This window comes from Phascolarctos cinereus, unplaced genomic scaffold (assembly GCF_003287225.1).
Source record: "Phascolarctos cinereus isolate Bilbo 61053 unplaced genomic scaffold, phaCin_HiC Scaffold_4;HRSCAF=312, whole genome shotgun sequence".
Classification (NCBI taxonomy): domain Eukaryota; kingdom Metazoa; phylum Chordata; class Mammalia; order Diprotodontia; family Phascolarctidae; genus Phascolarctos; species Phascolarctos cinereus.
In genome coordinates this window covers 680,333,897-680,345,657 of record NW_027555847.1, presented here as the reverse complement: position 1 = coordinate 680,345,657, position 11,761 = coordinate 680,333,897, and the positions used below count along the sequence as shown (strand labels likewise).

Sequence of the window (11,761 nt, the reverse complement as noted above, 5' to 3'; positions counted from 1 at the left end):
GGGAAATATTTAACAATATAAGTAAAAAGACAATAAAACATAGAGAACATCACATTCCAAATCTAAGTCAATATGTGGCTGCAGGGATACTTATGTGTTTCTGTTTGAGGTTGACACCACTGCTGTGGGTGACTTTCTAAGACTTTCTAAGCTGTGAGAGAAGGTGCCCACCTGTATTAGTAGGAATTTCCTTACCTGGAGAATGAAATCAGCCAGGCCACCTTCTCCTCTCCATCTCCAATCCCACCATTCAAGGCTACTTGAGCCCAGCTGACCTCAGTATGCTGGAGCCTCCACCCTAATACCTATTGTCTAGCATTGGTTGGATTAGAACTCAGATTGGCTCTCCCCACCCACCCCTGTACTGCTTCTACCACCTCCCCCAGGTATGCTACAAGTCCAAGGCCTGGAGCAGCATGCCTAGCCCTACCAGCCAGCCACAGGTCAGCTGGGAGAGAGAAGGGAGAGGTGGGCTTGGTCTCCTGGCAGTGGGAACACCTCCTGTTTATTGAAGGAAGTCTAACAAAGCAGCAGTGTCTTAGCCCCAGCACTTACCCAAGGCATCATAGGCCAAAAACTGCTTTTAAAAAAAAAATCCCAGCTGTCTGGGTGGTGAAAAGGAGGATGGAGGCCCAAAGCCCTTTGAGCTTAGAAAAGGAGTAGCAGAGATGGCCCACCACTTGCCCCTCCAAGGCCAGGTCACCAGTAAACTAATTTGATGGAGGGGGAAAACTACAGCATCTAAGTAGAACTGATTCACCCAAGGATTCCCCTTGGATACAACCATGGAGCTGTGGGAGAAAATACAGTTTAAGTCCCTTATTAGAAAGAAGAAGAAATCCAGGCCTATAGAGGAAAAGTCATACTGAGAATAAGGATGAAGCTGAGGTTCTAACTCAGGTCATATGACATGAATTCAGGACTTCCCTAATTACACCAGGATGGATCTGATTCAATTCTAGAAGGTCTGAGATGCTCTCTCTGGACCTCAGACCAGCCACCAGACCTTAGTCTTCTGGGAAGGCTCTCAGGAGTGTCCCCTGCCACATTCCAGGCTCCTGTCTGGTCTAGGCTTATTGTCCGGCTGGAGGCGTGAAGCTGGCGCAAAGCCCTGGGGAATTTGTTCAGCTAGTTCGACGTCTGGCTCAGGAATTATCGTTCCACATCGGTTGGACCTCTTTATTTTCCCTTCCCTTTGTGGAGAATGATGCCTCAAACCAGCACAACTTGGCCAATTCTTTCCTCCCTCAACTCCTCCTCTGGCTCCTGTCTGGAAAACAAATTGGATAGGAATTCCCCCAAGACCAAGGAGCCCCTGCGCCCTCATTTGAACTTCTCCTTTCCCTCAGGACTCGCCAGACTGGTCCTAGGGCTCAGGCCAGGATTGGTCCTTTAAAGGGAAAAAAACCCTGAGGCCATGTGCTAGCACCCTGAAGGGAGCCAATCACTCCCAGTCCTCTGCCTGGGGAGCCTTAGAAGATGTCAGATTTCAGGACTTTAGAACACAGTGATAGGAAGGAACCTTAGAACATAGAATACTGAGGCTAGAAAGAATCTCAGCACACAGAATGTTAGAGTTGGAAGGGACCTTTGAACATGGTATATACATAAGTATAAGGGCTAAGAAAACCTGGCCCTAGTAATGAGAGTGACCCCAGGGTGACAGCCTGTGGGTGAAAGGAGGAAGGAAGGTTTAAAAAATAAAAAGCCGTGATGCCTCCTAGCTGGTTAGCATTAGTGAAGTAGGTAAACAAGGCAGATCCCAGAAGTCAACAAAACCTTCTGGCTCCTGAATCACTTTAGCTACTGGCCTGGAGGTTCCCTGGCGCTCCCATCAAGAACTTGGCTCCCAGAGCTCCACCAAAGGGGCAGTCACACGATGATACAGTGGAAAGTAGGATAGGTGGCTCTGGATTTAAAAGGCTTGGATCCCAATCCTGGCTCTGGTAGCTACTACCTCGGCCAAGTCACTTAACATCTACAGATCTCAGCTTCCTCATCTATTTAAGGAGGGGTTTGAAGAAGGCTACTTCTTCCATTCCTTCCAGCTTTTAATCGATGCTCCTATGACCCTGAACAAGTCCCATCCTTGCTTTGGGCTCTGTTTCTCTTTCTGTAAAACAAGGACATTTAATTTAAAAACAAACAAGCCAAGGGTAGTCTGTAAAACCTCTTCTAATGTTCTAAAGTTCCTTCCAGCTATGACAGTCTGTGTTCTAAAGTTCCTTCTAGCTCTGGCATTCCAGTGATCAAGCAATAAATATTTATTAAGTACCAACTGTGTACCAGGAACTAGGCTAGGCACTGTTCTAAGGTCCTTTCCAATTCAATTTTTAAGAAACCATTAAGTGCCCCAAACTGTGTTGGACCTTCTTCCAAGTGCCCTTTTAGCTATAAGCAGGGTTCTAAGGTCCTCTGAGCTATAATATACTCCTTTTGAATTCTGAAGGCCTTTCTCATTCAAGTCAACAAACATTTATTCAACACCTCCTATGTGCAAGCTGTGCTAGGTGCTGGAAATACACAGACAAAAAAAAAAGGTACGGGGAACAGTCTACCCTTAAGGAATTTACATTCTACTGGGGTGGAAGCAATGGATGAGTAAATCTCCAGATACCTTGAGAAGGGAACAAACTCTAACACATGGGGGATCAGAGGAAGTTTTACATGGGAAGTAGGTACCTGAAACAGCCCCTGAAGGCCAAGAAGGGTTCTCTGAAGCAGATATGAGATAATGCCTTCCAGGCAAGAAGAGAGAAAAGCTCGAACACACAGCCCAGAGATGGAGTTCGGAGTTCAGAGGGCAGTTTGCAGCCTAGCTTGTGAAGGGCAGCAATGTGAGACAAGGCTGAGGAAGGTCGTAGGCTCACTGTATCCTGCTGCCGGGGAAGGGAGGACAGAGGCAGACTATGGGAGGCTTTTGATACCAGCCCAAGTGGTTATATTATCCCAGAGACCAGTGGGGGGTCATGGTATCAAAGGTTTCCAGCCGGAAGGAGCTTCAGAAGTGGCTAGTTCAACAATATGAGGACACTGAGGCCTGGGGAGGTGTGGTGACTGGGTCACATGGGTAATGAGCATATAAAGCAGGATGTGGGACCAGGTCCTGAGACCCTATTATTTTTACTGTACCAGTTGCTTCCTGAAGAGAACCAAAAGGGAAGGGTCTTGGAACAGGAAAGTGCTGAGGTCCCCTGTCATAGTCTACATTCTTAGGTCGATTATGGATTTCAGTATTTTATTTTCTAACTTCCCTCTAAGCCATGATTCAGATTCTAGTCTATGACTCTGAAATAGAGTATGTATGGGAGAATGGCAGTGGGGTGATGGTGGTCTTATGAAGGTGGGTTACCTGGAGATGGGATGGATAATAGGATCTTAGGGTCATGGATTTAGAACTAGGAAGGATCATCTTCTTTTGTTATTCTTTAGTCATTTTCAGTCGAGCCTGATTCTCCATGACTCCATTTGGGGTTTTCTTGGCAGAGATACTGGAATGGCTTGCCATTTCTTTCTCCAGCTCATTTTACAGATAAGGAACTGAGGCAAACAGGATGAAGTGACTTGCCCAGGGTCACACAGCTAGTAAGTGTCTGAGGCCCGATCTGAACTCAGGAAAAGGAATGTTCCTGACTCCAGGCCCACTCTATCCACTTCATCACCTGGCTGCCCAGAAAGGGCCTTAAGGGTCATCAAGTCTAACCCCCTCATTTTGCAGGGGGAAAAGATTTGCACAAGTAAGACACTGCAGAGTAAAAATAACAACTTCCCATTTTCATGGACCCCTGCAGTTCACAGCTTTACCGGCAGCCTCAAGGTGAAGCAGGGAGTACAAATACCTTTTGTCCACTTTTTACATAGATGGAAACTGAGGTTCAGAGAGCAGAGATTTGTCTAAAGATCAGGGCTGGGGACTGGGACTCCAACTTCTGGCTTTTCCAGACCACCACACCAAGGGTACTCCTTCCACCCTCCACTGCCTCAGTGTTCCAGCCTGCACAGCTTGGCGTTTGGGAGCAGCGGCCTCAACCTGGCCGATGACACCCCCTCCCCCGGGGCCCCTCCTGTTGCCTTTTAACTAGCCTTTAAAGCAGCCTCTTGGCAGCCACTCGACATCTCCAGCAGCAGGTACTCGAGCTCAAGGACCTGGCCTCCTCGCCTCTCTCCCTCCTCTCTCGAATGCCCTGGCTCCCAGACCCAACGCTCCGACGAACAGGAGGTGTGTAGGGGGCTAAGGCCCGATAGACTCCAGCTTCTCTCCCACCCGGCAGGGCGTGATGGGGCGGGGCTGTCTGGTGGGGGTCCAGCCCCGGAGGTTGAGATGTCCCGAAATCGGATCTTCCAGCCTCGCCCTCGGATCTGGGATGGGGCGGGTCCAATCCAACGGCACAACTCCCCCCCTTCCCGCTCGCCCCCCCCCCCCCCCTCCCCCGCTTCGAGGCAGCCAAGGCGGATCCCTGCGGGTCTGGGAAGATGAGCGAGGAGAAGGGGAGAGGAAGGCAAGGTTGAGGTCGGCCTAAGAGATGGGCCTGGACTTGGGGGTGCGGTGGGGGTAGGGAGGGCCTCCCATCTCCTTCAGCTCCTCGACCGTGACCAACGAGGTAGAGGTCCTTGGCCAGTAGTCAGGAGAACTGGGTTCTAGCAACAGCTTTGGCCCTTTCCCCACCCTGGGCCATGGTTTCCCCATTCGTAAAAAGTAGTTCGGCTAGATCGTTTCTAGGGTCGTTTTCAGTTGTGGACATTCAGTTTTTTAAAGTCCCTTCCAGCTCTAATATTCTACGTTATGGGATCTCTAAGCGCCCTTCCATCTGACATCCAAAAATTCTACCAGGAAGGATGCCTTTCATCTCATTGGAGGGCAGAAACAGAGGGTCAGTGGCTCAGGCCAGGGTAGCCCTCTCTGGGTGGTGCACCCCCGGATCATTCCTCACCCTCCACCCCCGAGATCTTGGGAGGAGGCCTGGTCTTGGGAGATAAGTGTGGTGCCGCAGTCTCGGATTAACTCCAGTTAATAGGGCGCCCCCACCAAGCCCACCTCAGTTCCTAGCCCACCGCCCCCACCGGCTCTCTGTCCTCGCAAGGCTCCTTCTGGGGGTCCTACCGTGAATTTGGGGGTGGGGCAGAAGTCTTGAGCCACTTCTCCATTCTTGCCCCCACTTTATGTCCGTGCAGGAGACTTCTGGGCTTAGGTGGGGGTAGGAGCCCGGGGTTGGGGGGGGGAATCCAGTGGCGGCGCTACTCGGAGTATTACGGCGGCGGCGGCCGGGCTGGGCGGCTTCCTGCGGCCGCGGTGAATGAGTCCGACTGCGCTGCTGCCGCCGCCTCCAGTATATAAGCCACTGCAAGTGCGGTCGCCAGCCCAGTGCCAGTTCGGGAGCCGTGTATCTTTCCTTCGTTTTCTCCCTGCGTCCTCGGTCCTTGCCGGTCCGGGACATCCCTCTCCTTCTGAGCAGGTAGGCAGGTGTCGACTCCACAGGGGTCTGGGGGGGTCCCCATCTTCCTGTGCTCTGCACCCCGAGTCTTTCCTCTGCTCCATTCGGGAGGCCAGAAGCAGGTGCGATAGGACAGCTGGATCCCCCATCTTCCGGGACCAGAAAAAGGGAGGGAGCTACAGGTGGAAACTTACCCTGGGTGGGGGGAGGGAGGATAGTGTGTAAGAAGGACAGGGCCTGGGCTCTCCCCGGCTCCTTTGCTAGCCCCTCCCAGCCCTTCTCCCCGTAGTGAGCCTGGATTATAGACCCAGAGGAGTGCTTTGAGATCCCCGCAAGTACCATGCAGGGAGCAGGAACAGTATGCCCTGCAAGGGTCTTTCTCATTCCTTTGTCGCAGAGACGGACCCCAAGGGCCCTCATCCCTTGGGATATGTGCTTATAGCCCTAAAGGAGTGCTTTGAGATCCCAACTCAGCAGGGAGCCCAGAGTAGCAACTGTCGTCCCCATTACCTGGGTACCTAGGGATGTAAATGTATAGCACTGAAGGAGTGCTTGGAGATCCTAGCACAGAAGGGTGCCCCGAGCTTGGAGGGCAAACCCAAAGGGTCCTTAGTACCCGTCCAACCCAGATCCGGGATGCAAGGAGCCCTCAGGTCCCTTCCACAGGGTTTTGAGCTTATAGCATTAAAGGTGTGCTTTGAGATCCCAGCCTAGGAGAGGGGCAGAGCAGGGATATTGTTCTCCTTCCCCGAGTATAGACTGTTTAGGCCCAAAGAACTTTAAGGATGTGAATTCAATGCTTTGAGATCCCAGAACAGCCACAGTGTTGTCCCAAGACCTGCCCTATCCTCTGGCCACAGAGTGGAGTACCCCATAAGCCTCTGAATGCCTTTCCCAATTATGTGAGCACATAGTGCCTGGAAAATCCCTGGTTTAGCAGGGGAAGGAACTTCTCATCTCTCTCCCTAGGAAGCAGTCTTCTGGATTTGTCAAACCTCCTAGAAGATAGACCTGGAGTCCAGGGCCATGGTTTCTTTATCTTCTTATCTCTTCCTCCTCCCATCAGTATCTCCCAACCCTTGGGGTGCCTGAGGATGCCCAAAGTCAAGTGTTTCTCCTGCTCTGTGTGTGTGTGTGTGTGTGTGTGTGTGTGTGTGTGTGTGTGTGTGTGTGCAGGGGAGACAGCCTCTTGTGGCCGGGGATCCTATGATACCAAGGCAGGAAATGAACCCTTGGGAATGGATGCCAGGAGAGAAGGCAGGAGAAGAGAGATCTTCAAGTGGCCATGTACACAGGGAAGGAAGGGCAAGGTCTGGGTGCTGCCAAGTTGTCTGACAGCCTCCTAGTCCCTTCCTGATTCAGAAGGTAGTGATGAGATTATAGATTCAGAGCTGGAAAGGACCTTCGGTACAACCCAGTTTATCATCCCTGTTTTATAGATGAAGATGGGGAGGTTTAGAGCCATTAAGTGACTTACCCAGAGTCCCACAAGTAGGAAGTGTCAGAAGCAGGATTTGAACCACCCAGATCTGCCTGAGTCCAAGTTCAGCGCACTCCTACTATGTTACTACTCTAGGTACTCTTGATCTGTGTTCCCTGTGCTGCGCCTGCTCCCATCCTGACTTCTCTGGCCTCTATTTGTCTGGTCTTACAGCAATTTCTGGTGCTGCCACCTGTCTCCATCGCCCCCAGTGCCATCCCCATGAAGAAAACCAACATGTGGCTGTTGGATCGGCTGAGAGGGTCTGGGGAGAACGGTGCCTCGCGGGGGGCAGATGGGGACCGGTCCTCCAAGGGGCCCCTCTACAGCAATGTGCTCACCCCAGATAAGATCCCTGATTTCTTCATTCCTCCAAAGCTTACCTCAGGGCCCGGGGAGGTGGAGGGAGCAGCCACGGGTTCGGGCTCAGGCTCCAGCTCCCCACACTTAGGATCATCAACCTCTGAACAGAACTTGGCCTCTGGCAGCAGCGGGGCCCGAAAGGCCCAGCGAAGCCCCCGTTTGCCGGCCAAGCTAGCAGCTGAGAGTAAGAACCTGTTGAAGGCAGCCAGCCGACACGTGATCCAGATTGAGACTGCTGAGGACTGGCGGCCGGAGGAAGAGGAGGAGGCTGTGGCCACCAATGCCGATCCCCAGTCCCAAACTGCCATGTCCTTGCCCTATGTACCCAAGGCCCAGACATCCTACGGGTTTGCCACTCTGATGGAGAGCCCCCACACCCGACGCAAGGAATCACTGTTCCACAGCGAGCACACTGGCCTGGCCCAGGCTGGATCCCCTGGCGCCCTTCGGAGAGCCGGAGCCAAGGCCAATGGTGAGGGCACCTCCCGGGCCGAGGCCCTGATGAGCCCCTACCGATACTTCAGTGGAGGTGAGAGCGACACAGGATCTTCGGCTGAGTCGTCCCCCTTTGGGTCGCCCCTGCTTTCACGCTCTGTGTCTCTACTCAAGGTTTTTGCCCAGGATGGGCAGGCCAAGGTGAGCCAGCTGAGGCACTCTGTGGGTCGCCACAGCTCCTTGTCCACAGATGACAGCTCTGCTGACGTCAGCCCCAGTGCCCGCCGCCGTGCCCGCCGTGCTACCCCAACAGGCTCAGAGGCCAGCAGTGAGACTGCCCCAACCCCTCGGGGTGAGCACACGGTGCGCCTGGGTAAACGAGGGAGCCTTCGCCTGGCAGCCGAGTATGACCCGGCCCAGGCCCGCCTCCGGGTAAGGCTGCTAGCCGCCGAGGGTCTCTATGACCGTCTCTTCGATACTCGCAGCATCAATTGCTGTGTGGGCCTCTGTCTGACGCCCGGGAAGCTACAGAAGCAGCGAAGCACCATCATCAAGAACACCTGGCACCCCATCTTCAATGAGGACTTTTTCTTTGATGGTCTGTGCCCCTCTAGTGCCCGCAAGCTGGCTCTCAAGCTCAAAGTAGTGAACAAGGGAGGCAGTCTAAAGAGGGATACCCTGCTGGGTGAGAAGGAGGTGCCCCTCACGGCCCTGCTGCCTTTCTTGTGAAGGCTCTCCCCAGCCCGGCCCCCCCATCGCAGAGGAGGGGGTGGGGAACCCCTCTCTGACCCATTCCTGCCCTAGGTGCTCCTCTCGGTTCCTTCCACATTTCTGCCCCACCTGCCCCACCTGCCACCCAGGGAATGTGGGGAAACTCCAAACCCACAGCACTGAGAGGTGGCATGCCCAGGGTGAGGGGTCCCAGGAGGGATTAGGAGTGAGGGACAAAAATGGCCCTCACATGGGGCCCTGGCTCACACCCAGACACCTGGCTGTGCTTCAGTCCCAGGTCACTACAAGAAACCAGAGTGTCATTTTCACTAGTGGGGGTGGGAGGAGGGAGGGGGCTGAGACGACAACACTAGCAGTGGTGAGAGCCCTGGATTTGGCGTCAGGATAGTTTGGCCTCAGATCCCAGCTTTGCCACTTGCTCACTAGGAGACCTTGAGCAAGTCTCTTCTCTCTGGCCTCGGTTTACTCCTCTGTAAAATGAAAATGTTGGACTAGATAATTTCCAAGATCTGCTCCAGATCTGAATCCCATGACCTGGATCTTCTGGTCCAGGGGTCTCGCCTCCCTCTAGCTGGGGAAGGAGACTTGTTGATATATGGGGAGGACACAAGCAGGCAAGAAAAAGACTGGGCTGTTCCCAGTGGGGAGAAGAGGGGGTAACCTCTCATTCCTCTGCCCTCCTCTATAATCCTAAGACTGTACCTTCCTCCCACATTCCCTTTCTGCATAGTTCTAAACTGGCTTGATGAAGATTTGCTGGAATTTGGGGAACCAAGTCAGGGAGGAAGGGGTCTGGGGAACTTCCAGGGGGCTAGGGGGCTAATGGAAGGTCCTTGGGGCTGTATAGGAAGAGTCAACCTCAAAGGGCAGGGGATGAGATTCTTTCAAGGGCTGTCGAGGGCCTGGCTCCTGCTTGCCCCCGACTCTGCTTTCCCAGGAGCACCCAGCTGACTACTCCAAATCGGGTGGGAAGACTGCCATCTCCCGAAGCCAATCATGGCTCTACTCCCTGCCCTAGGGGATAATGATTAAAGGGATGACCTCTGGGAATGATCAAAAGCAAAGGTGGGGTTCTAGAGCCAAGAGAAGTCTTAGAATTAGTGGGACAATCTAGTCCAACTCCCTTGGTTCTACAGATGATGAAACTGCAGCTCAAAGAGAATGAGTCTCCTGAGGTCACACAAGAAGAGAGTGTCAGGCTCAGGGCCAGAACACTGGGTTCTAGAGGGGGCTGCTCTCACTCCAGCACACTCTAGTGCTGAGCTCAGCCTGGAAAAAGCCCTGGAAAGAAAAGATTACAGGATTGTTTCCACCTCATCCCCTGGGGGATGGAGACAACCAGCATGTCTGCCTGTTTCTGCTCCAATACCCCCACTCTTGACAGTCTGCCCTCCCTCTCCTCTTTTGGCCAGAGGGGTGCTTTGTCAGTATTTAAACCCTCTGCCCCCCAGCCAGGGAGCCTTTCAGTCCCAGGCACTCCTGGCCAGCCTCCTCCCCTCCTATTATTTCCTACTCCATGCTATCAGTATCCTCTGTCCCTTGTCTCCCTGCATGAATCCTGGCTTCTGCCTGAGAGAGTGCCATGGGGCCCCCGACTGTGCCTGGCTTCTAGGGCCCATGCTTGGCTCCCCATCCTCTTGGACACAGCAGATGGCAGCCATAGGCCTTGCTGTGCGCAGCTATTTATACTTGGAGAGTGATTGACATATACCCGTGTTTTATTCTGCGTGTGTAAATGTGTTTTGGATACAGTCCGAGTGGGTACAGTGATTCTTCATGTTTTTTTAATTTTTTTTTTGGTAGTTCTGTCACCTTTAGGAAGTCTTGGCTGGTCCCTGAGGGCAGGCAGAGGGAATTCCCAGCTCAGTCAAAGACTGGAGGCAGCGTGGGATGGTTGCCAACATAATTCAAGTCCCGTTCTGGGATGGGGACCTGGCACTCCTTTTTGGCACCCCATTTGGATGGCTGGCCAACAATCCCCAGAGCTCTCCACTGGGGCCTGAGCGCAAGGCATCCCTTTCACCCGGACTCCATGGGCTGGGGATGAGGACTAGCAAACCATTGCTCCTTACTTGATGGGCAAGACTGGCCAATCCATCTCCTCCACAATTGGCCTCTGCCTCCATTTCCTGGCTGGGGAAAAGCTTAGGGCACCTGAGCCAGAAGGAATCTGACCATTGACTCTAGCCAGATCATTTTAGTGATAGGGAAACTGAGGCCAAAAGGGGCAAAGTGATTTGCCAAAGATACGCATGGTGATTCTGGCAGCAGAGGAGAGCCTGGGCTTCCTGACTCTTGGTCCAGGGCCACCTGTTGTGTGATTGGGATTAGTAACTGACCTAATCCTTCCAGTGGCTGGGGATGTGGGGAGGACTGAGGCCAGGGTGAAAAATCTGAACAGAAGGTCTGAGCTTAGCGCCTCCAGGGGATCCATTCCTTTACTCCATTCCCCAAACAGAGAAGTTGGTAAAAATGGGCGCTCAAAGGGTGCCTTGCCTGACCCTGCCGGTGCTTGGAAATCAACACCTCCTCATCCCAGTGGAGACCCTGGGTCTCTAGGTTCCTTCCACCCCCTCCACTCCTCAATGAGCCTGTCTTCTGCTGGCACCTGCCAAGTGGGCAAAAAACATCTCGACCCTCTTTATCTCTTGCAGTTCTGTTTTGGTGTTTCGACTTTCCTAATAACTTTTAAAGTGAACCCTATTTGCCCGCCTATGAGTGTGTGTGTATGTGTGTTTATAAATGCGTTTTTAGTGCAATAAAGATATTTCCAAAACAACTGGATTGCTGTGGCTGTTTCCCTGAGCCAGGAGGGAGGGATGTATTGGATCTGGGATCCTTCTCCCCTCCCCCCCTCCATCATCATCCCCTTTTCTCACACTGTTCATCTTCTCAGACTCTCTGAGAATCAAAGCAGAAAGGGACCTTAGTACTCAGACTGTCAGAGCTGGAAGGGCTCTTAACAGACCAAACCTTTCATTTGTTATCCAAGGAAAATGAGGGCCTGCCTGCATGGGGTTCTGACCCTGGCTTCTAGGAAGGGCCATGGACTCCATGGCTGTCTTGGAAGATTGGATCTTCTGGAGCTGCGTTGGAGGATCTTTACATGTCACACCCGAGGGTTGCCTGAAGGCTGGTCAGGTTTCTCCCCCTCCAGCCAAATTATCTAAGCTGTCAGGTCATCCCTCTACCCACTGGGATGTACTGCAGATTCTGTACAGAGGCTGATCAGAGAGTGGTCAAGAAACAGGGTGGGGCCTGCACGGCCCACTCTATGCTGCTTACTAAGGGAACACAAAGGAAAAACAAAAAGTCCCTT

General features: G+C 52.8%; 1 protein-coding gene across 1 annotated transcript; it reads left to right on the top strand.

Annotated features, from left to right (window-relative positions):
- The first annotated feature begins 5,295 nt into the window (after positions 1-5,295).
- On the top strand, positions 5,296-11,196 carry C2CD4C (C2 calcium dependent domain containing 4C). Its single transcript, XM_021009120.2, has 2 exons — positions 5,296-5,453; positions 7,087-11,196. The coding sequence occupies exon 2, from the start codon at positions 7,135-7,137 to the stop codon at positions 8,437-8,439; it is 1,305 nt and encodes a 434-aa protein (XP_020864779.1). The 5' UTR covers positions 5,296-5,453; positions 7,087-7,134; the 3' UTR covers positions 8,440-11,196.
- Positions 11,197-11,761: the final 565 nt, after the last annotated feature.

Excerpts from the sequence above, each read along its gene's own strand:
- C2CD4C (XM_021009120.2), top strand. The coding sequence starts at position 7,135 with ATGAAGAAAACCAACATGTGGCTGTTGGATCGGCTGAGAGGGTCTGGG.